General features: G+C 43.2%; 3 protein-coding genes across 9 annotated transcripts; 1 reads left to right on the forward strand and 2 right to left on the reverse strand.

Moving 5' to 3' along the window:
• Positions 1-302: 302 nt before the first annotated feature.
• Positions 303-5,887, forward strand: tspan13b (tetraspanin 13b). The gene is made up of 6 exons (XM_014177986.3): positions 303-568; positions 1,557-1,724; positions 2,273-2,353; positions 2,788-2,901; positions 3,140-3,250; positions 3,517-5,887. The coding sequence occupies exons 1-6, from the start codon at positions 506-508 to the stop codon at positions 3,589-3,591; spliced, it is 612 nt and encodes a 203-aa protein (XP_014033461.1). The 5' UTR covers positions 303-505; the 3' UTR covers positions 3,592-5,887.
• Positions 5,888-6,410: 523 nt separating this feature from the next.
• agr2 (anterior gradient 2) lies at positions 6,411-9,295 on the reverse strand. Of its 2 annotated transcripts, none has more exon segments than NM_001123597.1 (8): positions 6,411-6,727; positions 6,986-7,069; positions 7,223-7,286; positions 7,481-7,557; positions 7,921-7,973; positions 8,168-8,231; positions 8,437-8,573; positions 9,187-9,246. In NM_001123597.1, coding segments are annotated over 7 exon segments (516 nt in total). In that variant the 5' UTR covers positions 8,561-8,573; positions 9,187-9,246; the 3' UTR covers positions 6,411-6,677.
• Positions 9,296-12,926: 3,631 nt separating this feature from the next.
• Positions 12,927-25,802, reverse strand: LOC106588707 (serine/threonine-protein phosphatase 1 regulatory subunit 10). Of its 6 annotated transcripts, none has more exons than XM_082970126.1 (16): positions 23,832-25,802; positions 21,150-21,263; positions 20,872-20,958; positions 20,455-20,642; positions 20,135-20,218; positions 19,672-19,812; positions 19,323-19,431; positions 18,908-19,032; positions 18,202-18,323; positions 17,756-18,095; positions 17,188-17,434; positions 16,881-16,956; positions 16,382-16,627; positions 16,071-16,200; positions 15,522-15,905; positions 12,927-15,274 (listed from the first exon to the last, which is right to left on the reverse strand). In XM_082970126.1, the coding sequence occupies exons 2-16, from the start codon at positions 21,254-21,256 to the stop codon at positions 15,111-15,113; spliced, it is 2,550 nt and encodes an 849-aa protein (XP_082826252.1). In that variant the 5' UTR covers positions 21,257-21,263; positions 23,832-25,802; the 3' UTR covers positions 12,927-15,110. The 6 variants fall into 6 exon arrangements, with proteins under 6 accessions (XP_082826252.1, XP_082826251.1, XP_082826254.1 ...); XM_082970125.1 differs by having other exon boundaries at positions 22,647-25,802; XM_082970128.1 differs by having other exon boundaries at positions 18,929-19,032; positions 25,327-25,801.
• Positions 25,803-25,810: the final 8 nt, after the last annotated feature.

Below are 25,810 nucleotides of genomic sequence, written 5' to 3' on the forward strand. Positions count from 1 at the left end.
CCACAGAGGATGCTTAATTATTCAGGAACTAGGTCTGCCTATCTCTGTAATGTGATGCTGGTCTTACATGTACTTCCTCACATGCACTTTCAATGGTAACCTCACCTAATTAACCAGCTCCAGTTCTCATAAGGATATTTAGATATAGTGTATCATGTGTCCACATCAATATGATACAATGATCTTGTAATTTTTTTGTAGGCTATTTATCTGGAACGCGTACTCAACCTGCACCTGCTGGAGCTGTCTGGCGGTCAGAACGGTCTGAAAGGCGCTACCCGCATCTCTCCGCAATTATTTGCATATCAATGACAAACGTTAGCCTTTAACCAATCAGCTTACTGTGGAAGCTCCATAGCAACCTCCATTCTAGGCATGTCATCTCGCGACTAGACTTTGTAGTGGTGAAATTCATAACCGGCTTGTTTAGGGTATTTTAATTTTGTTTTTACAAGGAATTACTTTATCTTATTATTCGTTTAGACTATTCCAAAAAATCGCCAGGATGGGCTGCGCCGGATTCACCTGCTCCAAGCATTCTCTCTGTGCGCTCAATATCCTCTATGTTGTGAGTATACGGTTCAAGAATTTACCATATGGAGCATTATTCCACTGTAACAGGTTTTGGTTGTTGGGTCGGGTAGACTGACTATATGCTGCTTTTTATGCGGTCTGTACGGGTGTGTAAGCAACATTGTTACCGTGCAGCCTGTTGTAAACAATACATTGGGTCAGACCAGGCTCTCATGCTATTAATTATTCAAACTGAACCGTTGTCTGGAATAAGATCTGCGTCTCCAGTTTGCCAAAGGCAACCTCGGCACGTCAAAATATTAGAATTTATATTCAGTATTTAGGCTACTGAATATTTACAATAGCCTATATTCTTTCCTGTTCATTTCCTGTCTCTCCTGAGTCCTGACACTTTCCAATGCAAGTGTTCATCCTGTCTTTGCTCAGCTCAAACCATTCCTGATATATCTTATCAAGTGATAGTTACTGAAAACAACATATGGGCCATAGTGTGCGTGTGTCTGTAGACTCCATAGCATTCCTGTCCAAATCCTCAACATAGGGCCTCCAATCATTTTGCAGTCTGAGAAATATAGGAGTAATGGTGGCATCAAAACAGACCACAGTGGTGACCTAGATTTAAGATGAATATTCGTTTGCCGGCAAATAAATGCTGTCATGGTGGAAAATGATGTTCCGCTTTTGACTGTCGCTTCTTCTACCTCTAAAAACATGTAGTCTGAGGTGTAGCCTGTGTGCGCTTTAATGTCCTCCTGACCAGTTGTACCATTTGCAATTACATCACTCACTTTGTTTTATTACATAAGCCTATTTGATTTGTGGTCAACTTCTCTCTCTCTCTCTCTGTCTCTGTCTCTGTCTCTCACACACTCACACACACACAGACCATGTTTGACTGTGGAGAGTTCATACTTCATATAATGACCCAAAGAGATCTATTGCTTAGGGTCTTGGCTCTCTGTCTCCGTCTGTGCCTGCCTATCTATTTTTCACTGTCTGTCCGTCCGTCCCTCCATTTCTAGATGGTGAGTCTGCTGATGATTGGCATCGCTGCGTGGGGGAAGTGGTTCGGCCTGGTGTCCAGCTTCCAGGTGGTGGGCGGAGTCATCGGAGTGGGGGTGTTCCTGTTCTTCGTGGCGTTGGTCGGCCTCATCGGAGCCGTGAAGCACCACCAGGTCCTACTCTTCTTTGTATCCCAACCTTCCACTAAGGCAGACTTGACCTGACCCTAGACCCAAGTGTATTTGGGGTCTAGGATTTGAATTATGGCTTGGGTATAGGTTTGGGGTTGGTTTTCAAGTCCAGTAGATTGAGGCCTTGGGTAGGCTCCGTGTTAAATTCAAGAGAACTGAAGTTTCAAATAAGCTTTTCAAATAGCTTCCGCAGATCGCCAAAAGGGATTGTCTGAATGAGACAGTTCTCTACACGTCGTAGTCAGCCTGCATAGATACTGCTGACCCCTGACCCCTGCTTCTGGCTTTGTCATTATTACACTATTATTATTATATTATTACATTACGTTATTACAGTATTACACAGTCATTAATCGTGTATTTCGTTCTAGAATATTCCATACTACTAATACAGAAGGATAGAGAAATAAACAGTTGGAGCCCATTGACTATGGAAAATAATTATCCTCCGCCTTCGGAAGTGTGACGAACTGGGTTCAAAACTACAAAAGCTCTGTGTTGACAATGTGTGTATTGGAGTGTTATTCCTTGACAGTGGATCCCAGTATATGATCATCCTCTTCATGGTGTTCATCGTCCAGTTCTCTGTCTCCAGCGCCTGTCTGGCCATCAACAAGGATCAGCAGGTAGGAACACAAACTGCTGTCAATCACAACCTTCGGCTAGGTGCTAGAGGAACAAAACCAACTTTTCAGACAAAACCCAGAAACCTTGTGATGAAATACTGGATGGATACAAGACAACCTGATATCATGATACAGTGTGTCTATAAGGATGTGAGCTGAATTTTGTGGTGAAATCTTAGAGCTAAAGGACCTCCTGTGTCTCTTCTCAGGATTTTCTGTGTTCTGCACTGTGGTGTGTTCCGGTTCCATGCAGTATGGACTATATTTTTTAGAAGTAAATCACTATTTTATTCAGACTGACCTCCATCCGGTTCTAGAACAGCTGACTACCTTAGAGATGTCTGGTCCTGTGCATACAGGCATTGTAATACACTCATACACACAGATATAACTGCATCTATGGTGGTCAGTGCCTGCTGTTGTACCCGTTTTAGGAACACCTGTTGGAGGTGGGATGGAACAACTCGTACAGCACCCAGAGAGATGTGGAGAAGAGTCTCAACTGCTGTGGCTTCTACCACGTAGACAACAACGGGACCTGCGATGCCGTAAGCATTACCAAGCGAACCCTCTGTTGCACTGAATCTGTCTGTTGTCTTTGACCGCTCCTTCACATGTCCCATGTTCTGTTTGTGCATGCCAAGATATATAATTACAATGAAAGAACAAGTTTTTATGCATACAGTTTCTGATGACATTAGTTGCTGTATATTCAGTGTTGTGGTTGTGAAGCAGTTTTCCTAATTAACTGGTCCGTCTGTGTGGTGTTTCTGTGTCCCTCTACAGGCCTGTTTCCCCAACCACTCCTGTTCACCGTGTGCTGAGCAGATCCAGGAGCATGCAGAAGAGGTGCTGCGCTTCGTGGGCGGGATAGGCCTCTTCTTCAGCTTCACTGAGGTGAGATTGCCCTTTATATACAGTCAGGGGAATGTTCTGCTGTATCAATCAAGCAATCAATCAATTTAACTTATATAGTGTTTTAAAATAGTGTTTTTTTCTTTACAGTAAACTAGCCTATTTTGAGGTGCAGTTCATGAAATCTAATAGGTATTGAAAATGTAGCTATATACAGTAGGTGATCTATTTGTAGGTCAGCAGTATAAAACTGGGCCCAGTAATGTTTGTTATTTTGACCTCTGAATGTTTTATTCGTCCTTTTTCAGATCCTGGGGGTGTGGCTAACGTACCGGTACAGGAACCAGAAGGACCCTCGAGCGAATCCCAGTGCCTTCCTGTAACCGTTGGCAACTGCTGGCTTTGTACCCCGCTCTTGGAGTGGCCAACTTTCCTCCTGGAGAGCTACTGGTTGTGCAGGCTTTTGCTTCAGCCCTACTCTAACTGTAACACTAACACAGCTGATTCTAAACAAATTAGCTGCTCATCGGAGCCTTGTTCAGCTGAATCAGTTGTGTTAGTTAAAGCAGGGCCGGAGTAAAAGCCTGCACACCAAGTAGCTCTCCAGGTGGAGGAGGGCTAGCCGCCTGTTTTAGAGGCTGTGTTTGTAAATAAGCGAGTGACGTGTGTGTTTTCACTAGCAGAGCAAAGCAGCAGCCCTTTGTGTGGTGTTACATGAAGTGATTGTTTATCCAGAATGTGGTGTGTGTCTGGAAAATAACTGGATCATGTTCATTAGGCACCAAACGGAAGAAAACTGACAGAGACAAGAGGAACTAGCTTCACTTGTCGAATAAGAAATGCTCCTTTACACTTTCCGTTGCAAAATGTTTTCCGTGGTGTGCCCTAATGAACACGACCCTGCTGTATATTGAAGATGCTGCACGAGCCTATTACCCTAATAGGACACCTTAAACCACTCCCGATCAGAACCATATCCTGTATACACTGAGTGTACAAAACATTAAGAACACCTTCCTAATATTGAGTTGCACCCCCTCCCCCTTTTGCCCTCAGAACAGCCTCAATTTGTCAGGGCATGGACTCTACAAGTTGTCGAAAGCGTTCCACAGGGATGCTGGCCTATGTTGACTTCAATGCTTCTCACAGATGTGTCAAGTTAGCTGGATGTCCTTTGGGTGGTGGACCATTCTTGATACACACGGGAAACTGTTGAACATCAAAAACCCAGCAGCGTTGCAGATCTTGACACAAATCAGTGCGCCTGGCACCTGCTACCATACCTGTTCAAAGGAAGGCACGTCAATCTTTTGTCTTGCAAATTCACCCTCAATGTCTCAATTGTTTCAAGACTTAAAAACCCTTCTTTACCCCCCCCCCCCCCCCTTCATCTACACTGATTGAAGTGGATTTAACAAGTGACATCAATAAAGGATCATAGCTTTCACCTGGATTCACCTGGTCAGTCTTTGTCATGGAAAGAGCAGGTGTTCTTAATGTTTTGTCCACTCCGTGTCTATCCTCTCCTATACAGCAGCTCAGGCTTTGCTTCTGGTGACAAATCTCAAGAAATTAACATTTTCAGATAACACATTTGATATTTGATACACCCTTGATGGGCAAGCGTTCAGTATGCTCAGACCTGTATTAAAGCCTGTGAACTGTGATGTTGTGACTACTGAAGGACTCCTGTATTACAGATGATAGCTGACATGATGAAGAACAGTTAGCATTATTTTGTGCGCATGACGACTGAAGATGTCATTCAATATTTGTACATTTGATTTGATACACTCAATAACTGAAGGACTGAGGGGTGCTGTTGACAAGTGTATCCTGTAACTACATAACTACAACTATTTAAGCAGCTTGTTGTTGCCTTTACTTTAAGTCATTATGTTACACAGCATTTGCATTCTTTTGTGTTCTGAATGTTTATTTCTGTGTAAACATTCCTAATTATTTGAAATCGAAAAAAACAAGGGATACTTAAAGGGATTTTATCTACTTCCTCAGACTCAAATGAATATGTGTATATACCCTTTTTATGTCTCTGTGTCCATTATGAAGGAAGTTAGAGGTTGTTTTGTGAGCCATTGCTAACTAGCATTAGCGCAACGACTAGAAGTCTTTGGGTATCTACTAGCATGCTAGCAGATACCCATAGACTTCCAGTCATTGCGCTAACGCTAGTTAGCAATTGCTCTAGCACTAGTTAGCAACTTCCTTCAAACTGCACGCAGACACATAAAAAGGGTATCCATAAATTCATCTGACTCTGGGGAAGTAGATAAAAGGCCTCATTGCCAAACTCCTAAAGTATCCCTTTAAGAGTAAATTGCTTATGCTGTTTGAATATCATCAGTATGAAATGCTTGGGAAGACTGACATGAAAGAAGAGATGCGCTTTGTCCTGCTGATAGTGTTACAAAGCCTGGCAGTCGATTGTGTGTGTGTGTGTGCGTGTGTGTACATAGGTGCGCGTACTCATGCGTGTGGGTCTGTGCATGTCTGTTGTGTGCTGTTGTATCAGTTACCTTGGCTTGTGCCTCTTGCATGTCTCCTCTACTAGTGTGTACTGCTGCTTCCACCTCACTGGTGGTTCTGTGAACTACAACATACCTGAGCCTTTGTACAAGAAATCTCAATAAAATAGAAAAGTAAAAAATATATATTTCATACACTGTTTCTGTTCTTTAGTTTTCCTTTCAACAATGAGTAACTCAATTCCCACCAATGCCCAGTCAAGTTGACCTATTAGAATTTTTTTCCTGAAAGTTCACTGGGTTTGTTGGGCTGTTTCCATAGAAACCAGTGGCATTCAATGACATTGCAAAATGTAGAGCTCAGCTCACAGCAGTAGCCTAACCCTTTCCAAGAAACTCTAAAATCTCTACAGAAGTGGAATGACAAAATAATGCTTTTATTTGCTAAATGGCATATTAGATTCCCATGAACTTATTACATTACAATATTATAGTACTACATGACATAACTAAGAATAATGTGTGGGTGTGTCATTCCCTCACTGGCCCCGTCCATTCAGGATGTGACCAGGATGTCAGCACTCACTCCCTAGTTACACAAACACGGATTCATGCACACCCACTGTAAAAAAAAAGAAAGTTCAATAGCCCTTTTAACCTGAGTCATTGTCATGAAGGGTGAAAGGACTGAATGACATTGTCCAATGAGACACAAATCATTTCATAATTGCACTATATTTAATAAAAAGACATCTCAGATGTACAGCAATACATTACAAAGACAGGTTCAGGAAAAATAACAGAATTTAAAAAATGGAATTGCGCTTTGTGAAAGTGAAGACTAGCTCTTTCCAGTGCTTAGGTTTACATGGTGACAGTATGCCACTGGCTGACTCCTAGGCTCCAGAGAACGTTCAGAGAATGTTCGGAGAACCTCTGAAGTCGCAGGCCAAAGGTCATGGGGTCACATGATGAGTCAGTGCTTACAACTCAGTCTTCAGCAGCTTCTTGGCCTTCTGCATGTTGCTCAGTACTACAGGGAGAAGGGAAAATGAAGAGTAAGTCACTCAGGAGCAGGTTGTTTCTCACAAAGGTAATATTTTCTAATCTCTGAATTAATTATAAAACAATCTGAATACACTTAGTAATACCTTACATTAATAAAAAACATATACATGTGTATAAATGCTTAAATATTTACAATCTATTAAATACAGATTTATTAAAAGTATGTAAACCGTTAGCATGCAATCAAACAGTCAAAAGGGAGATAAGATCAAGTTGTACTCACAGAGTTTGATGTCAGAAGGCTCATAGGCGTACATACGGTTGGAGTAGCGCCCTGTGATGTCAGCTCTCACTGTCATAGAGGGATCTGAGGAGAGAGCGATTAAGAGAGAGAAAGAGAGAGAGAGGGAGAGATAACTATTGATTCAAATCTGTTGCTTTTGTTTGATGCCATCATAAACAAAATAATGACATTCCTTCTCATGTAATGCTGCTGGGAAAACGTGCCATTTTCACTCACCGACAAAGATGATTCTAGGGACGTACTGGCCATCAGGGGAAAGATGCTTGTCTGTGGTTTCATACTGATAACACAGGAAAAGAAACACATATCAATAATTTGCTTGTTAATACTAAAAGTCAGGTCAACAAAAAAAAAATAACAGTGCCCTAAAATGCTAATAAAAATCTAAACATCATAAAATCTAATCGATCAAAAGATAAGTAATCTAGGTATTGATTCTGATAATGTTTTCCAAAGACTTCATTTACAACTCACCACCAGATTGAGGATGATGAAGTCTTCATCAGCCACCTTCTGGATGTCCTTGTCTTCAGCGAAGACCTTCTTCATGGCTGGATGCATGGAAGACATCATGAAAGATGTTATAAAAAGTGTTACATTGACTTAACTTAAGAGATCTCAATAATTGTTTTGTCCACTCCCATACATGGCAGCAGGATGTAACAGGTGTATTCCACCTTGGCAAACAGAGCCATGTTTGTTCTACTACGAGTTTGATAACGGCTGTTTAAACAAGTCCTGGCATCTAATACAACTGAATGATACATCACGATTTGGGAGAATACCTGGACGCAAATAATACTCATAAAAGCCAAGTGAGGGACATTGACCTGTGGTCTGTTCAGGAAGGTGCAACAGAGTGGCAGCTTATTTGCTATAGGTCAGGGGTTAGAGGTTAAAGGTCAGGGTCTTACATGCACTGTGAGGACAGTCCTCCAGGTGGAAGATGACCATCAGAGGCTTGTTCCTATGGAGACAAATTAGTTCTGGTTACAGAATAAAATAGAATAGAAATCCTTGAAATGTATTTGTTTTTTAAGTGTATTTGTCAGCCATCTAGATCTATTACATCAATGTGAAATAACACCTTATTCCCTATTTTGAACTTCATAAAAAGTAGGGTGCCATTTCATATGTAGCCATAAAAGTTTGTTCACTCACTGTGCCCTGGCCCAGTACAGAGCCTCCTCATAGGTCTGAGCCCAGATTAGTTGATCACCCCAGCCTATAGGAGACAGTCAGGAAGAACAGTGTCAGTGCAACAGTTTCAGTACAACATCAAAGAACATTCAGGTAGAGATTATCTCCGACCACACTGATCTTACAGAGCTTTGAGAATGAGGAAAAGGAGAATGTGTACTCATGAATTCATTCATTAACAACACTATACACTGTGATACGCTTTGGAAATAGTAAGGGGAGAGTGTTACCTCTGGAGAGAGTCTGAGGGATCCTCTTCCCCCTCTTGGCGATGTTCTTCTCAGGCTTAGCCAGAGATGAAGACACGGCTACGGCCACCAGGACCAACAGCACCGACAGCAGACCTCGGATCATGATTACTACCTTTCTGGAAGGAAACAGAGTTCAATAAGCATCTCAGAGTAGGTAGGAGTGCTGATCTAGGATCAGGTCCCCACTGCCCATATACGTTTAATCATTATGATCTATAAGTCAAAAGGGATCCTACATCAGCACTCCTATTCTGAATCATTGTGAATACGGGCCCAGATAACACGTCTGCCACAAAACTGCACAGATAGTCTACTTCTATTTGCATACTATTGTAACTCAACAGTATAGCTGAGGGAAAACATTCACATTTTAGTCATTTTCCAGACGCTCTTATCCAGAGCGACTTTCAGTAGTGAATGCATACATTTCATACATTTTTTCTCCGTACTGGACCCCGTGGGAATCGAACCCACAACCCTGGCGTTGCAAACACAATGCTCTACCAACTGAGCCACACGGGATAATATGAATAAGTGCCATACGGAATTACAGATAATTGCACATCTATTCAGATTTGTTCAAGTTGTTGAAGACTGAAAAAGTTCACAGAATTTCAAGGCACATTTACCAGACAAAGGATCAGATGGAGGGATAAGGGATGGTGAAGAGAGATGTGTGGTTAGAGAATAAGGCTTCCATTGTGGTGGAGGTAGAGATCTATTTCCTACCTGTTCTCTGTGGCACCTTTGTGTGTCTCCTGTGTTCTGCAGCTCCTCGTTCTGCTGTGTCCCTCCTCACTCACCTGGACCTGCTCTTATACACCGGCCCTAAGCTCTCATGCTGACCCCTCCCACCAACCCTCACCTCTCCCTCTCTCCTCCCACAGCTCTGATTGAGTGTGTGTGGACTGTAGAGGTAAGCAGCTCTGATTGAATGTGTGTGGACTGTGGAGGTAGGCAGCGTAATGGATTCTAGAACTTTCACTTTCTCTCCCTTCCATCGCTATCGGACACAGGCTTTTAAAGACATATTAAGCCTGATTAAAATGTTTGCCCTAAGTTGGATATGATAGTGTTGTCATGTACGTTTTCATGGAGTTTTACACAAAGAATGTGTAATGGAACTGTTGAATCATAATAGTTGGCTCAGATCCAAGGACAGGTCAGCATTAAATCGAGGAATTTGAATTCGGGACTACTAGTCAGTTCATGATTGGTTCAGGTCAGATCCGTGAGATTGACATCATTCTCAATAAATTAACTTTCCTAAAGTAAACAAAAATATTTAATAGGTTTGAAGGGGGAAGTGCATCCATTTTTACGTGGCCTTATTTTCACTCTTTCTGTGCTTGTAGTTGATCCCCCAAAACATTTTGTTTCGTTAGAGATAATTGTCTGTCACATTTTGTTATAACTATAATACAGTAGGAAAATATGAAAATGTGTCTAAAGCATATTAGAAAACATTCTAAAACACTCCACACCAACTCATATTACACCAGAATCCCATTCTGAATGATGTCTCTGCTCAAATTGTGAAAAAAATGTCTACTGTCCCATAAATCCATATTTGCATCTTGTTGTAAACACCATCATGCAAACATGGATTTAGGGCACAGTGGAACCTCTTATTGTGCAGAGACATCATTCAGAATGGGATTATGATGTAATATGAGTTGGTGTGGAGTGTTTTAGAATATGTTTTAGACACATTCTCTAAATGAATTGTAGTCAATGTCAAGTGATGACAGTTTAGGGCATCAAAAACAAGCACAGAAAGAGTGAATGTGTGAACTTCCCCTTTGGTGTTTGTACTTTTAGTGTAATATTGAATCAACTGTCTGTAGTGATGTAAAGGGATGCTATGGTCATTGTGCACCAACACCATGTTCTTATCACGTTTTAGGGAAGACCCAGATGCAGACAGTGTTGAAGTAATGAAAGTTTATTACTAGAACAGGGGCAGGCAAAACGACAGGTCAAGGCCAGGTCAAAAGGTACAGAATGGCAGGAAGTCTCAGGGTCAGGGCAGACAGAGGTCAATAATCCAGAGCATTGTTTAATTTTTTTATTTCACCGTAATTTAAGTGGGCCAGTTGAGAACAAGTTCTCATTTACAACTGCGACCTGGCCAAGATAAAGCAAAGCAGTGCGACAAAAACAACAACACAGAGTTACACATGGGATAAACAAATGTACAGTCAATAACACAATAGAAAAGTCTATATACAGTGTGTACAAATGTAGTAAGATTAGAGAGGTAAGGCAGTAAATAGGCCGTAGTGGCAAAATAATTACAATATAGCAATTAACACTGGAGTGATAGTGCAGATTGAGGATCTGAGGACCCATGCCAAATCTTTTCAGTCTCCTGAGGAGGAATAGGTTTTGTCGTGCCCTCTTCACGACTGTCTTGATGTGCTTGGACCATGTAAGTTTGTTGGTGATGTGGACACCAAGGGACTTGAAGCTCTCAACCTGCTCCACTGCAGCCCTGTCGATGAGAATGGGGGCGTGCTCGGTCCTCCTTTTCCTGCAGTCCACAATCATCTCCTTTGTCTTGATCACGTTGAATTGTAACTCAGTAACATATTTGAAATTGTTGTGTGATGCATTTATAGTTTTGTTCAGTATTCATTATAGCAATACTTTGTAACATAATATTCTGGAGTCAGTCTTGCTTTCTCAAACTAAGCTGTGAAATGTGCATTGTACTGCCTCTACCCAGAAGCCTGTTTACTTTTATTTTTGGGGGGTGGGGGGATTCATGCCTCTACACCATAGGAACTACAGTGATTACCCCTTACAGCTTTCATTCTCTCCTGCTAAGTTACTAAATAACTCTCCAGCTGTATTGCCTAACACCCTGAACACACAGATTAAAGTGGGTGAAGAAACAAACTGCCACATTGATTTTTTCTGTTGGTCTCATTAACCTTTTACTGCAGTGGGCTAAATCAAGGTCACACAGAGTGTATGAAATCTATTTTGTAACAGAAAAGTATACACCTCACACACATGGTTATGGGCTTAGAAAAAGAAGACGTCAGATATAGAGTTGAAATGTATTCAATTTTGAGTTTGCATCCCAATATTACACTATATATATATGTTACAGAAGACTGCAACATAAAACTGTTTGACATAGAAACTGTTTGACATAACATTACACTCATGAAGTCACTAGGTCATTTGACTACAGGAAAAGGTTACTTAAGTAATGGTTGGGTTCGTTTAAGGAACCAGGAAGTGCCTAGACAAGAGGTTATGAATTGAGAGTGGTTATACTGGTGCCCTTACTGAGCCCTCTCTCTCTCTCACTTTGTGTTCTGACAGCACAATCCCCCCTCCATCCACCCCCATGCACAGACCAAGGGTAATGTGATCAGACCAACACCAAGCACCAGGATCAATGGTGGCTTTGTTCAAGTCTCCATCCAGACAGACTGGCCTCTTCAACTACTACTACACCTCAGATTGATTTATCCACTCAGTCTTTTTAACATGGATATGATTGGTTTACTTACACACTGAGTGTACAAACATTAAGGATCCTTTCTCGAATATTGAGTTGCACCCCCCTTTTGCCCTCAGAACAGCCTCAATTTGTCAGGGCATGGACTCTACAAGGAGTCAAAAGCGTTCCACAGGGATGCTGGCCCATGTTGACTCCAATTCTTACCACAGTTGTGTCAAGTTGGCTGGATGCCCTTTGGGTGGTGGACCATTCTTGATACAAACGGGAAACTGTTGAGCGTGAAAAACCCAGCAGCGTTGCAGTTCTTGACACAAATCAGTGTACGTGTTGTTCAAACAGCTGCTACTTTGAGGGTTTTACTTGCAGCTATAGATCTGGATAAGAGCATCTGTGAAATGCAGAAGGATAGGTCTATGTCGTTTATCGCAGCAGACACACTCAGGCCGACATGAATTCTAGTGTGGACGTTGGAGCAGCGGAACGCTGAGCTGTCCTTAAACCTCGCTCTCCCTTACTTCCCTCTCAGAATGCTGAGGTGTCCTTAGCTCCTGAGGCACCGTCTATCCTTCTCGCTGTTCCTTCGTGTGTTTTCCCCAAGTCAATATTTGCAGCGGAGGGCACGGTTAAAGCCACTCCTGATCACACATTGAGTTGTCAGCCACCCGGGCCACCTGTCACTAACCTCGCCCTGGGAACACGGATCTTCCGTACGCTACCATCGTCATAGGACGTAGGAGCTTGGATTAGGATGTGTAATGTGCTTAATGACGCTTAAGAATGTTTAAAGTAAACTGAAACTTTTGTATGTTCCTTAAAAGGGCTTCTGATTATCTGAAACCTTCATTGATATCCAAATATTAAAACATTTAAATAATGACATTCATCTTCAAAAGAAACTGAGAAGAATTCCATTCAACACTGAAACACTTGTTAGATAAGAACTAGAAACAAAACCGTTAATGAACGACATCAACACATAGCAACCCAGATATTCATTTTAGGACATTTATTAAGACATGTACAAAATACTCATAATATGTATATATGTGTATGAATGCGTGTATGCATTTACAGACACATGGATACATACATTTCTAACAAAACAAAAATGGACCTCATTTTGGAGAGATTCAACTCAATCGTATCAAAATAAACACAATAAATCCAACCAAAAACGACATAATTCTAGTCCCACAAGAGACGTGAAGGCCACTGTTTTCACAGAAAACACTTTGAATTAGTTGACCCAGAGAACGATTCCATAGTTTTACCCCGTTGGACATTTAACACTGACTGAACACGCGTCACCCAACTGAAGCCAATACAGTTGTGTGTGTGTGAAGAAACACTGATAGGGGACTGTGTTTCTGTCACGGGGCATACAGGGGGACATTTGACCATCATGTCGTCACATGAAAGACCAGATACACTCGGTGGTACCTATTATAAAGCTGATGAAATATAATCAGAAGCTTCCTGAACTGAAGTTCAGAAAGGAAAACCCTCATTCACTGTTATGTACCCTTCTTGGTAAAAAGGCTCAGTCAAATCAAGCAACACTTTGCCCTGTTGTTCCTTTTCCTGTGATATGCAAACCACTAACGCCCACCAGTAGAAAACAACATGTAGCCTGCAGGCAGCGCTCGTTCAGCGCATAGGCCAATCATCTAGGGGCGGTTCTGTTAAGTGTTCTCTTCTTAATACTGTTTCTTCCATTTGTTCTGGAGGGGAAATGTTGGAGTCAGGTCTTTTTTAGAGCTAGATAGTAGTAGAAGATAGCACAAGCAGTGTGGTGGGGATGGAGGGACATTATAAATAACAGTTAGGTCCTGTCCTGTCAGTCAGGATGCCTGGTGAAAACAACTTGGATTTGGCCTCAATATTTCTTTTTAAAGTACTTCCTCACTGATAACTCTTGCCTATGGGGAACTTTGCAAATAGCATCAAACAATATTCTTATTATTTGGTCAACTTCACATTCATTGTCTTGTTTTCTGTTGAAATCCTACGGTAGAAAAAGTGGCATGTTTTTCTTGAAGCGCACTTGGCCGTAAATAGGTTTTAAAATGGTGTACTGAGCATTGTCATTTGGCCACGTCTGACTACAGTTTGAAAACTCGAGGGACCACAGTTGAACACAGTGCAACATTCATTCAGGAGAGAGGGCGGGGCTTAGACTCATTCAGGAGCTGAAGGTTGGCTACAGATCCTGTCTGTCTAAGGAACGTGGTCCAATAGGGACACCCAGGGAAGGGATGACACTACACAACTACAGAGCATAATGATGGAAGATAGGAAGGATCATTTAGCTTAAAGAAGTCTGACTCAATACTTAGTCTGACTTAATACTGGGGAGATCCTGGAGATGTTTCTATTGATTTTCTACCTTGATCATTGCTCACCTCTTAGCTCAGCGCTGATAAATCAGTATCAGATAAATATATAGGAGCTTAGTGCATAAGACAGGGCTAGCTGATAGGCTATATGGGACAGTGACAGACAGCAACCAGAATAGTCATAGTGTGTGGTTACTGTACATCCTCAACCTGAACCAACAGTGTTAAAAATGATCACAATAAAACATCTACATAAACATATGAATGATCATCTCACAGCTATAGCAGTACCTATACTTTACAAAGCCGGGGCATGAGTGTGTGTGTGTGCATTCTTGCGTACAAGCAATGTCCTCCATCCCTGATCGAGGGAGTTTGAGCGAGCAGGGCAAACAAATGGACGTAGGAAATTGAGCATTTCTTGGTGGACATCTTAGGTTGGTGTGTGGAGAGAAGAAAAGGAAGTAGTACAGACATGTCTGATTCTGCCCTGTACATTCAGTATCTTCCTCTGCTACTGGGGAGTCCTCATATCAAAGTCCCAGTCACACAGGAGAACAGTAGCAGAGCTGCTACTTCAACAGACCTGCACCTTGAGATCACCAGACCTGTGCAGAGCAACTGTTAAGGCAGCAGGACTGCCTTGTCTGTCTCTCATATCTGACTATCTATTGGCTTGTCTTTCACCATGTCTTTCTAGCCTGGTGGGTTGTCTGTCTCTCTGCACCCTTTGTCCCAGTGGTGAAACCAAGCCAGCAGCTCATTCATTCAGAGTTCTGCCACCTAGTGGTAATAACATGGTATTGTCACGTATTGGCGTCAGTGGTGTGTTAGGTGGTCTAGTGCCCGTGCTGCGGCCCGTGGTCGTTGTACTGGTTGTGGGCGGGGTGGTTGGGGGGCAGTGGAGGACCGTTGACGCCGGGGTGGTAGAAAGCACAGTTGCTCTCATAACGGCAGTTTCCTTTCATCATGAAATGGCGACACACCGGCCTTTTGGACATGTCTGGGAGGAGGAGAGATAAAAAATAACAGAGTTGGAACACAACTAGCCAGCCAACCAAACGTCTGTACTGACTGCATCAAGGCTACAAGATGGCAAACAGAAATCAACTTGGTCTTTACTTTAATTGCACTACTGTGGGGCGGAGCCCTACATGGACAATACAGGGCGCCGTTTCGGACTGGCCCTATAGGCATCTAACATAGAAACAGAATTACTAGAAGGGACATTCCCTTTCAATTCAACTCACCTCCCATGTTGTTGTGTCCTCCTCTAGGTCCTCCACGTCCCCTCCCTCTGAAGCCCACCTGTTCCCCTCCTCTCCCTCGGCCGCCGCGGTGGAAGTGTCCCCCCCGGTGTGGCCCCCCCCTCATCGAGTCGTCCCCCCAGTAGTTGCCGTTGTCTCCTCCGTGGCCCTGGGGCGGCGGGGGCCCCATCATGCGGGGGTTAGCGTTGAAGCCAGGGGGTCCGTGGTTGTGTGGGGGCGGGGGGTGGTTGTAGTGGGGTCCTCCAGGGCCCGGGGGCTTGCCTGCAGGAGGGTACCCCACTCCGTTCATGGGCATGCCCATGTTGAGGTTGTTCATGTTGGGCAGGTTGTTCATGCCTGGACCGTGGCCCAACAGGCCCTGGCTCACTGTGGAGGAAAGACATATACAAAGTTAATAATCATTCTACCACACATATCGTCATACACAGTTAAGTGTAGGAAGAAATGGAAGAATACTTGGTTTGTTGGCTTGAATAAGTGTGTGAGAACTGAAGGTGTGTGTGTGTGTGTTGTAAAGGTGTGTGTGTGTACCTCCGGGCGGGGGTCCGGTGGGGGGGCCCTGGTTCTGGGTCTGCTGTAGAGAGCCCAGCAGCTGTTTGATCTTTTCAGAGAAGTCTGGCTGCTTGATCAGGTCCTCAGTAGACTGGCCACCACTAGCTCCCTACAGGAGAGAGAGGGAGGAAGACAATAAAATAAACATCACAGATCAACTTGTTACAGGGCTTCTCCAGGCGTTCCAGAAGTTGTTTAAAACAGTTGCAGTACATAATGCATTAATCTGATCATAATGTCAAAACAGGATTAGTTCATGTTTTGACATTTTTTTAATCTCTTTCCCTTACCATGATGGAGGTGAGTAGCTCCTGTACGTTAACGGAGGGGGCAGCGGGGGCACCAGGCGTGCCCTGGGCGATGTTGCCTAGGTTACCCAGGTTGCCCAACAGGTTGTTGGCCCCCAGGTTGCCCATGAGGTTGGCGAGGACGGGGGGGAGCTTGGAGCCCTCCACCCCGCCGGGGCCCACGCCAGAGCCAGGCTGGGACGACGTGTCCATGGGCTCCATGTAGCTGTCGTCCATCATGGTGGAGTCCTGGAGAGGAGGGAGTTAGTGCACTGGACACAGAGGATGTTTGGAGCATTGTGTGTGTTCTATATATTATAGGTTACTTTTCAATCACTTTGGCGCATTTTTCAGATGCAAAAGTCTTCAAACAAAAGCCCAAACTGATAACACCTGTAATGCTTCTTATTTTATGTTCAAAACCTTTGGTTGTGCATTCATTGGAGTTAAACACATTTTTCGAACTGCTCCAAAGTGATTGACAGAAAAGGGTACATCTCACCTCGTCCAAAGGTATGAGGCGTGGAGGCATGGGTTCGTAGGCCTCAGGCTCTGGTTCATGGGGGCTGTCAGGAACACTGAGGAGGAGACAGGAGGTGAGTTTCCCCAATGTAATGCAAGGCACTTTGAGCACCTGGTAACCCACTAGGCTATAGGAATCCATACGCGCGTCTGCGTCTGTCTGTCTGCTGTCTGTCTGACCGTCTGTCTGACCGTCTGTCTGACCGTCTGTCTGACCGTCTGTCTGACCGTCTGTCTGACCGTCTGTCTGACCGTCTGTCTGTCTGACCCTCTCAGTGAATACGTACCTCTCCTTGGTAAGGAAAATCTCCTGCAGGATGCCAGTCTCACGGTCCCTCTGTGTGAGTCTCTCTGTGCTGTTGGCCCCGGCGTTGACCAGGGGGCCGGTGAGGGCCAGGGGCCTCGGGAGGCTCCAGGGTACCCGCTCCTCCATGGAGTCGTGGGACAGGCGTCTCGCCATCTCAAACGTGTGGCGGTCCATCATCATCTCGCGCTTCGCCGCTTCGCCAAAGTCCTTGACCTTGTTGACATTGACTGGAGAGGGGGATAAGAGGGAAGAGGAGGAAGGTGAGAGAGGTGGAGAAGGAGGAGAGAGTTAGCCTTGGCACCCAACATGGATGTGATCAGGAGAAAGGGATATATTTGATTTATATAATTATAAAAAAAATTATCTTGAGGATAAATGACAAAAGAATTGGGGGAAAAACATTTAACAGAACTTAGTAAAGAGTAGATCATGTATTTACTGTACAGTTAGCTAGCTACTGTATTGACAACTACCTAGTTTGACTATACAACCACAGTTTGACGTGCAATTACACACAACACCGACCAAAACAAATGAATTGAAGTTACCGTTAGTTTTTGTTCTCTCACCTCTCTCGGTCTCGTCCAGGTCGAAGTAGAAGTACTCTTTGAGCTGCTCCTCCTCGGCCCAGCGCACGCTCTTCTTCTTCTTGCCCTTTTTGGTCAGCTGACTGTCCTCTTCGCCGCGGGGCTCCGCCAGGGCGTTGGGCTTCTCGCTGCCCGTGTCCATGGCCTCGGGGTCGTCAGCAGGGACGGGTGTCCCAGGCTGCTCCAGGTCTACTGGGACCTCGTGGGGAGGGGTGGTGGAGACCGTCTGGGTCTCTGGGGACAAGGGCTTGGCACCGCCCTGAGGCGACAGGTAGGGGGGTTTACCCTCGAACGGACACGGCTGAGAGGAGGAGGAGGGAGGTAGAGAGATGGGTGAATACTCAATTCCATTTGCACAGCCTTCCATAGATTCAGGTGGTTGAGAGAGGAGTTGTCTGTCTGTCTACCTTGTTTGAGGTGGGAGAGACAGCTTTGGGGTCTCTACCTTCCTTCCCTTTCTTCTTCTTAATCTTGATGCCAGGCACGGGGGCGGAGTTTAGGGCATCCAGGAAGCCTGTACCCTCAAGGGCTGTAGAGAGAAAGGAAAGTCTCTTAGTGACATCAATAACAGTCAACATAATGTCGTGGTAGTTGAGGGGGAGATGGGTTTAAAAGTGTGTTCGATGCACAGCACACTTTTTTTCTGAGGAGTAGGGCACAAAATACATGGCATGTGAAAGAAACAGAAATGTTTGTTTATGCTCTGAAACGGTAAGCTCCCTTGTAGTTTACTGCAAGGTTTCAAGTTTGAAGAAGACCTTCCAGTTGAAACGTTGCAATAAATATAACAATATAGTGTAGGGGAACATATACAACAGTGTGTGGGTATCTACCATGGTTGAGGAGGTCAATTCCTTTTCAATTCAGTAAGTAAACTGACATTTAAATGAAAACATTTTCTCAGAGAAGTGCTGAGGACACCTGGAATGGGAATTTCACTTCCAACTCACTGGAGTGAAGAGGAATTGACCTCAACCCCGATATCTACTTGTTGAGGGGTCAGATGTAGCCTACTCTACTCGTTGAGGGGTCAGATGTAGCCTACTCTACTCGTTGAGGGGTCAGATGTAATATAGTAAATGCAGTGAATGGGTCAAAAAGATGGGTACATACTTGTTTCTGTTGAGGACTTACGTTGTGCTGGGATGATCTTCACCTTGATCTCCTTGGTCTGGTTAGGAGTGGTGTTGAGTGGTTTGTACTTCTTCTCCACAGGGGGAGCGTCCAGAGGACCAAAACTGGTGGAGAGACCAGAGAAACACGGGTTAGGTTTTCCTCCTTAGGACACAGACAGTGTTTTTATTATGAGAGTTTGAATGAGTAATAATTCCAATATATTCATTACAAATGGCAAATACATGTGCCAAAGAGCGGTTTGATCAGTACTCGAGGTTATCCCATAATGAGGCAGCACTGAGCAGTGGTGTTATTCTGTGGTTATGCCATTTCTATCCTGTTATTGCCTGGTAAGCCGTAGGACGGTGACACCCATACACAATGTGGACATGGATGCTATTGTGTAGTATACCTGGGTCTCTTGAGGACTTGGGCTGGTTTGATATTGTACTTGTCCCCCAGCTGAAGGGCCACGGGGGGCTTCTTGACCAGGACAGGGGTGGGAGCATCCATCTCCAGGCCTGGAAGACAACACACAGGACAGGGTCAGGTCATTACATGGTACTACATCTAGCACTTCAGCCACAGCAGAGCTTCATCTCCACAGTCAGAAACAGAATGACTTTTTCAGAGTTGCATATTACTGTTTTCTACTGAAGGACAATAACCTTATACACAAAATCATATTTTGTAAATGAAAAACTTTTTGGTGATAAATTGTGACGTCAAAGTGTGAGTGTAGTTTGACAAGCGTAGTGTACCTATGGAGCGGATCTTAGCATGGCTGGGAGCGTGAGCTTTGGGCTTCTCCTTCTTCCTCTCCTCCTCTGCAGCCTTCCCTCCATCAGCTGCCTTCACCTCTCGGACTGGCACTTTCCCCTCCTCCTTCTTCCGCTTCTTATCTGAGAGAAAGAGAGAGACGGGGGAGTTACGTAAACATAAAGAGATTACAGTGAAGAGGAGAGTTAGACACATGTTTACATTTTAAACATTTATCAGACGCTCTTATCCAGAGTGACATACAGTAGTGAGTGCATACATTTTTGTATTTTTTCATACTGGTCCCGCGAGGGAATCGAACCCACAACCTTGGCATTGCAGGTGCCATGCACTATCAACTGAGCCACACAGGACTAGGGTCCGAGGTCGAACGTGAATGTGAGAGAAAGAGGGGAAAAGAAGGAACAGTGGAGAGCATGAAGGGAAGGGAAGGAGGAGAGCTACCTGCAGGAGAGGTGGTGGAGACACTCTGGGAGCGGATGGTAGCCATCCAGCCATCCACCAGCCCAGCGGACAGCTTCCTCAGCTCTGAGAGGGAGACACACCATTAGTTACACATCAACCTCAGACACTGTCATTCAACAATTTACATCTACTGCACAGATACCGCCACTATGGAACTCTATTGTCTTGGCCTTGGGTTTGTGAGAAAGCGAATTACAAATAAAATGCTAAATCATTTCCCCGCAGAGGTCTATTAGTCAGCTCAGTGTATTAGAGAGGGTGGAACCACCAGGGAAAAGAAAGTTGTATAAAAAACATACCCTCAGTCTCTCCAGTCTTGCTGAGCTGCTTGACCAGTTTGGCAGTGTTGTTCTGTTTCAGGTGGTCTACAGTGAGGGGCAGTTTCTGCAGCGTCAGCAGGATGAGCTGTAACAGGGGGGTGTTGGTGCTAGTCTTGGAGTAGGTCAGCCACGTATTCAGCAGCTTGTAGCCTCCCACTCGGATAAACCTGGACAAAGAGAAGGGACAGTCACTCAAATTCTGTTTAAATTGCCAATTTTTACAACGTATTTGTCAAAGTGCTTTACCGTAACCTGGCATAGACACCCAACCAACCAAAGAACAAGATGCAGCACAGTGGCAGAGAAAGCTCCCTAGTGAAGTAACTAAACAAGCCAGCCAGACCATAAGCCAATAAGGTTGATCAATTAAGAACAAAAGATGGGAGTAGAACTTACCGGTTGAGAATGTCGTGGGACTTGGTTTGTAGTAGGATATTCAGGTACATACACCTGCTCACCATCTTGTGAGAGGCCTTCATGAGACTGTGGAGAAAAAGACCAAGAAGGAAGCTGACAATCAGAACAAAAGATAGGAGATTGACAATGCTACCATTACAGTCCACACTCGCAACTCAAAATAATGTAAAAAATTATGAAAAACACCAAACAGTAAAAAGTAAATAAGACCAAAAGCACACCATCAATTATTTAAAAAATGGCAGTGTGTTAATTACCTGAAGACTTTGGTGACTCCCTCCAGGCTGCGGAGCTCTCCATCTTTCCCCAGAAGGTTCTCTACTCCCTTCAGGACCTCTCTGGGGTCCACTGGGCCCACCGCCATCTGTGCTCTGAGCGAGGAACAGACAAACACACTTAATATACAGGAGATCGCCTTACAACTCTGGCGCTTACTAAACAGTCATCATTATCATCTCTTTCAATATGCAGCGAAAGTGATGTTTGCACTGCATGGTTCTTCCAGGCATGTCAGATTACACTTTGTTTTGGGAGAGCTCCTTGGAACAGACACCATCCGTTCTTCTCTAGATCCTGCACAAAGCAACGGCTTACAGACAATTCAACATAGGTACTAAACCACAAGACCATTCCAAACTCCTCTCTACCACACGACTGGAAACAGACCGCAGTTTCCTGCTATCCACAAAGCCGAGAGCAACACCGCAGGGGCCAACGTCAAATCACCCACATCTTCAGTCACACTGAAATCTGTCAAAACATGGGGGGTAGTGACATTCCCAGCTAACCCCTCCAAATCTACTGTTCAGCCTCAGTGCTGCTTTCGCATTCCAAATTCCATACTGCAGTGAACACCATGACTCACTGGCTGATGTATTGCCTCATACTTCAAATATTTGCATTTATTTTTCTCTTGAGGGCCGGATCTGTCAGTTGTATGGATTATCCTCATAGCGCAGGGAGAAGGGAGGATAGACGTAGCCTACTGTCTTGTCTCTGTTCTCAGGAGCTGTTGTAAGGCTTCCTCTAAGACAGCTGGGTATAGCCTAATACAAAGAATGCTTATAGGTCATGCTGCTAGTTCATTTTCTGTGTCAGTAATTCAATAGAACACTTTTGAGAGAGACAGCGGGAGGAAATAGGCAAGGAGTCAGTTCAACACAACACATTAGAAAATGACAGGTTGGGCTGTAGTTTAGAATAGGTTCATGAGGACTTCCCCCAAAGGCAGCAATATATTCAAGTAACTGCTTTATTCAACAGATTGTTAAAACATTACAAACAAGTTTCAACAAAACCTTACATTTACGATTGCCTTAACAATATGTACAATCTAGAAAAGTTCATGGTAAGTGCAAATAAAAACAGATGAGTGATTAGGCTTGAATATGACAACCAGTAGGCTGAAAAACTAGTGGAGGGGAAGGTAGTTGTTGGTCTGAGCAGCAAACTTGTAAAACACATACTGGCACTGTACTGTTCTATTCTCTGAAAAATAATCCCATTGAGGAATCTATTGATTATTTTACAGAAATGTTTTTATAGAAATGTCAAAGGCGATGGGAGCTATGGAAGCTAGGATACTTTACTGATGCTGTAATGGTAACGGAACAGGATGTTACAGCCTACGTGTTTGTTAAGTGTGGGTGAATAATACTTTGGGTAGCTTCCCCCTCCACTAATAACAGACACATACTGGTAGCTAAACACCGAGGCGCACACACACACAGACGGCCCTCAAACTGAAAGCCTACCAGTATTCAGTTTCAGGCAGGCGGTGCACTAGACTGGTGGTTGGAATGACTGACCAGCTCCTTCACTGACAGAAGTCTGCAGTCAGTTTACCAGTAGTCTCAGGTGGCTCAGGAACCCGAGGAGTACAGTTGGTTGAATAGAACACAGAAAAAGCCTATTCTATGACAAATGCACTGTACTATTAATTTCAGTTAGCTAAAAGGAACATATTTAACTTCTTGCTTGTAAGTATAAATAATGATTTTAAAGTAATATTAAAGTTACTTGTATTGGTATTTTAAGTGATTGAGCTCCCTTAAAGTTTACAGGACTAGCACGGAACCAGTATGTTAATTGCCTATGATTAACATTAGAATAAAGGGAATATTTGATCTGAAGCATTATCAATTTCCCCCCCCCCCCCACACACACACACTACATGTCTACACTGTGGTCAAAAGAAATTCACACATTTCAAAAATATATATATATATATTTTTAAATACATCATAAATTCACTAGTCATTTAAGTTAGCTATTACTATGCCTGCTGGGGTGGCAGGTAGCCTAGTGGTTAGAGCGTTGGGCCAGTAACCGAAAGGTTGCTAGATCAAATCCCAGAGCTGACAAGGTAAAGAATCTGTCGTTCTGCCCCTGAACAAGGCAGTGTTCCTAGGTCTTTATTGTAAATAAGAATTTGTTCTTAACTGACTTGCCTAGTTAAATAAAAATGTATATATTTGAAATGTATGCTTAAACTGAGCAGGACATTGGCTCTAGTAGAAGTGTGTGGTTAAAATAACAAGAGTTAGTTAACCTGTTCAATATAGGGAACACTTAACTAGTAGACCGAGATCAGTTGGGGATCCAGTGACTACAGATGGATCCTCTATGTATAAAAACGCAATATAATCTCCACTAAAATAACAAACCATCGCTGCAAATTATTACTTGAATTTTTTGCTTAGCCTTGTTCAAACTATCAATCTATGCGTAAATCATAACATTTTAGAGTAGGGGCGGGACTGAGGCTATCAACATGCTTTCCCCCCTCATTGTTCAATATATGTTAATATTTTAAAACTCATAATATGGTTCGACTATGTTCATTATCATATACTTTGAATTACTGTATCCAAGTATTACATGGATAATATCCAAGTATTTCATTTTGAAATGTCATGTGAGGAAATCAGTTGTCTTACCCGTTTAACTGTTGTAGTAGAAGTTTTATATAGTCTCAGAACTCCACAACACGGGACATAACACACAACTCCTGAAAATGTCACAACTGTTACACACGCACAAAGTCAATAGAAAGAAGTTATTGGGAAGACATGAGCTTAGTAAAAAACAAGTCAATGGAGGAATAGATGTGAAGTAAATTAATGTTCATACACACATACAATGGCTTTGGTGTATTAACTGAACTATATAGCAATGCAGTTGAAAACAGTAACACCTGTTATCATTTATCTAGAATGTAACAAATACTTCTGTCACAATAGCTCAAAGCCCTGCCTATACCAAGTGATTATTTTGTTTACATAACAATGTCCTTATCCATGGTTGACAATCACCATTAAATAAAATACTTTTGTTCTATGGGGGAAAATATAAATTGGGAAAGAACAGCCTGTAGATAATCAACTTAATTCATTTGTATATGCCTCCTTTCATTCATCGCACAATGTTCATGATGGTTATATAAGAATATCACGCAGCCGGCAGCCCTTTAAGACAAACTCTGCATCGGTCATTGCATTGCACGCCCTACCCTAGAATAAAGATCCTGTTCAATGACTAGTTCTGGTTAGGGTGACGTTAGGACGGAGGGGGGGAACTAACTACATCTAGGCCCTGCCCTCTTTTGTTAACGGCTTCGTGGCTGCCAGTCTCGAGAACATAAAGAACAATGTATGCCAGTTACATTCGCCACAACACAGTTAGCCTACTATCACATTAGCAGCGCTGGAGGATCATTTACTAGCTCAAAAGAACTAAAGGTGGCGAACCACAACGGCTACCGGCTACATCGAGACGAAACTCGTTCCGCTACTCCTATCGCTCCAGAAAAACACATTGTTGCCTCGAGTGTTCTGAAAAGACAAAACTACAACGACCACGACATTTTGATGTAGTTCCAACAAAACCAGTCTGCCTTGTACAATATTTCGAATGAGCATTTCCATCTTGCAATCTTTATCCTCAGATTGCCGTATAAATATCGGACACCTGGGGAAATTTCCTGCTTTAACGATATCGACGATACAATGTCATGCGTAGAAAACCACAAATGACCAATTTTTCCAGTGAAATCCGTCATCCTCAAACTAAGCAATCTTTATGTATAGATTGCGGTAGGTGTATATTCCAAGGAGCTCCTATCAATTTAGCAGAGGGAGAAAAACATTCCCTTAACCTACGGCAATCTTTATGAATAGATTGCTTATGCTTAAATTAAACACTTATTATACAGTTTATTTTGATCCGTCTCACACACAAAGAAACGGAGCGTTTCCACTCCGCACTTTCCTGTGTGAGCTCATAAACTAACGCGTTAGCTTTCGCTACAAGTAACTAGCTAGTCCCGTACGGAGACCAGTTAGCGGACCTAGACTAAATCTAGCTACGACTAAACGATTTCTCATTTAATGAATTTAACGTTATGTTCAGATTGGTTTGAAAATCAACACTTACTATAAATACCTCTCCTCAGCGTCTCGGGTAACTATATTATATTGTGCTTTACAGCAACAGATATCTTGTTACATCAGTTTTAAATCGTTAACCGTCATGTTTTAACGTTAACAATCTTATGGCTGGAAAAACTGGTTTTATGGGCGGGGTTGTGGCAGCTAAAAACTAGCTTTTCCTTCTGGAACAAACTGGAGGCAAAAAATAGTAATCAAATGTCCATTACTTGAAGAAAAAAATAGATTTTTGAATTAGGATGTTCAAAGTCCTCGACGGTCACTCTTCAGAGACAAAAGACCTGAAAAAGAGCACACAAAACGAAAAACACATTTAAGATACATTCACTTATTTTCTTTGTGTTCATACAAACCTGAATCTTGGAAGACGTGTCTTATGATGGATTATGGTGAAAATGAATAATTGCGCAGTATTTTTTTGTTTGTTCAAAGTAGCACTGTTTCTTTAGACGTTACTCACCTCAGAACAA

This window comes from Salmo salar, chromosome 27 (genome assembly GCF_965601325.2).
Source record: "Salmo salar chromosome 27, fSalSal1, whole genome shotgun sequence".
Taxonomy (NCBI): Eukaryota; Metazoa; Chordata; class Actinopteri; order Salmoniformes; family Salmonidae; genus Salmo; species Salmo salar.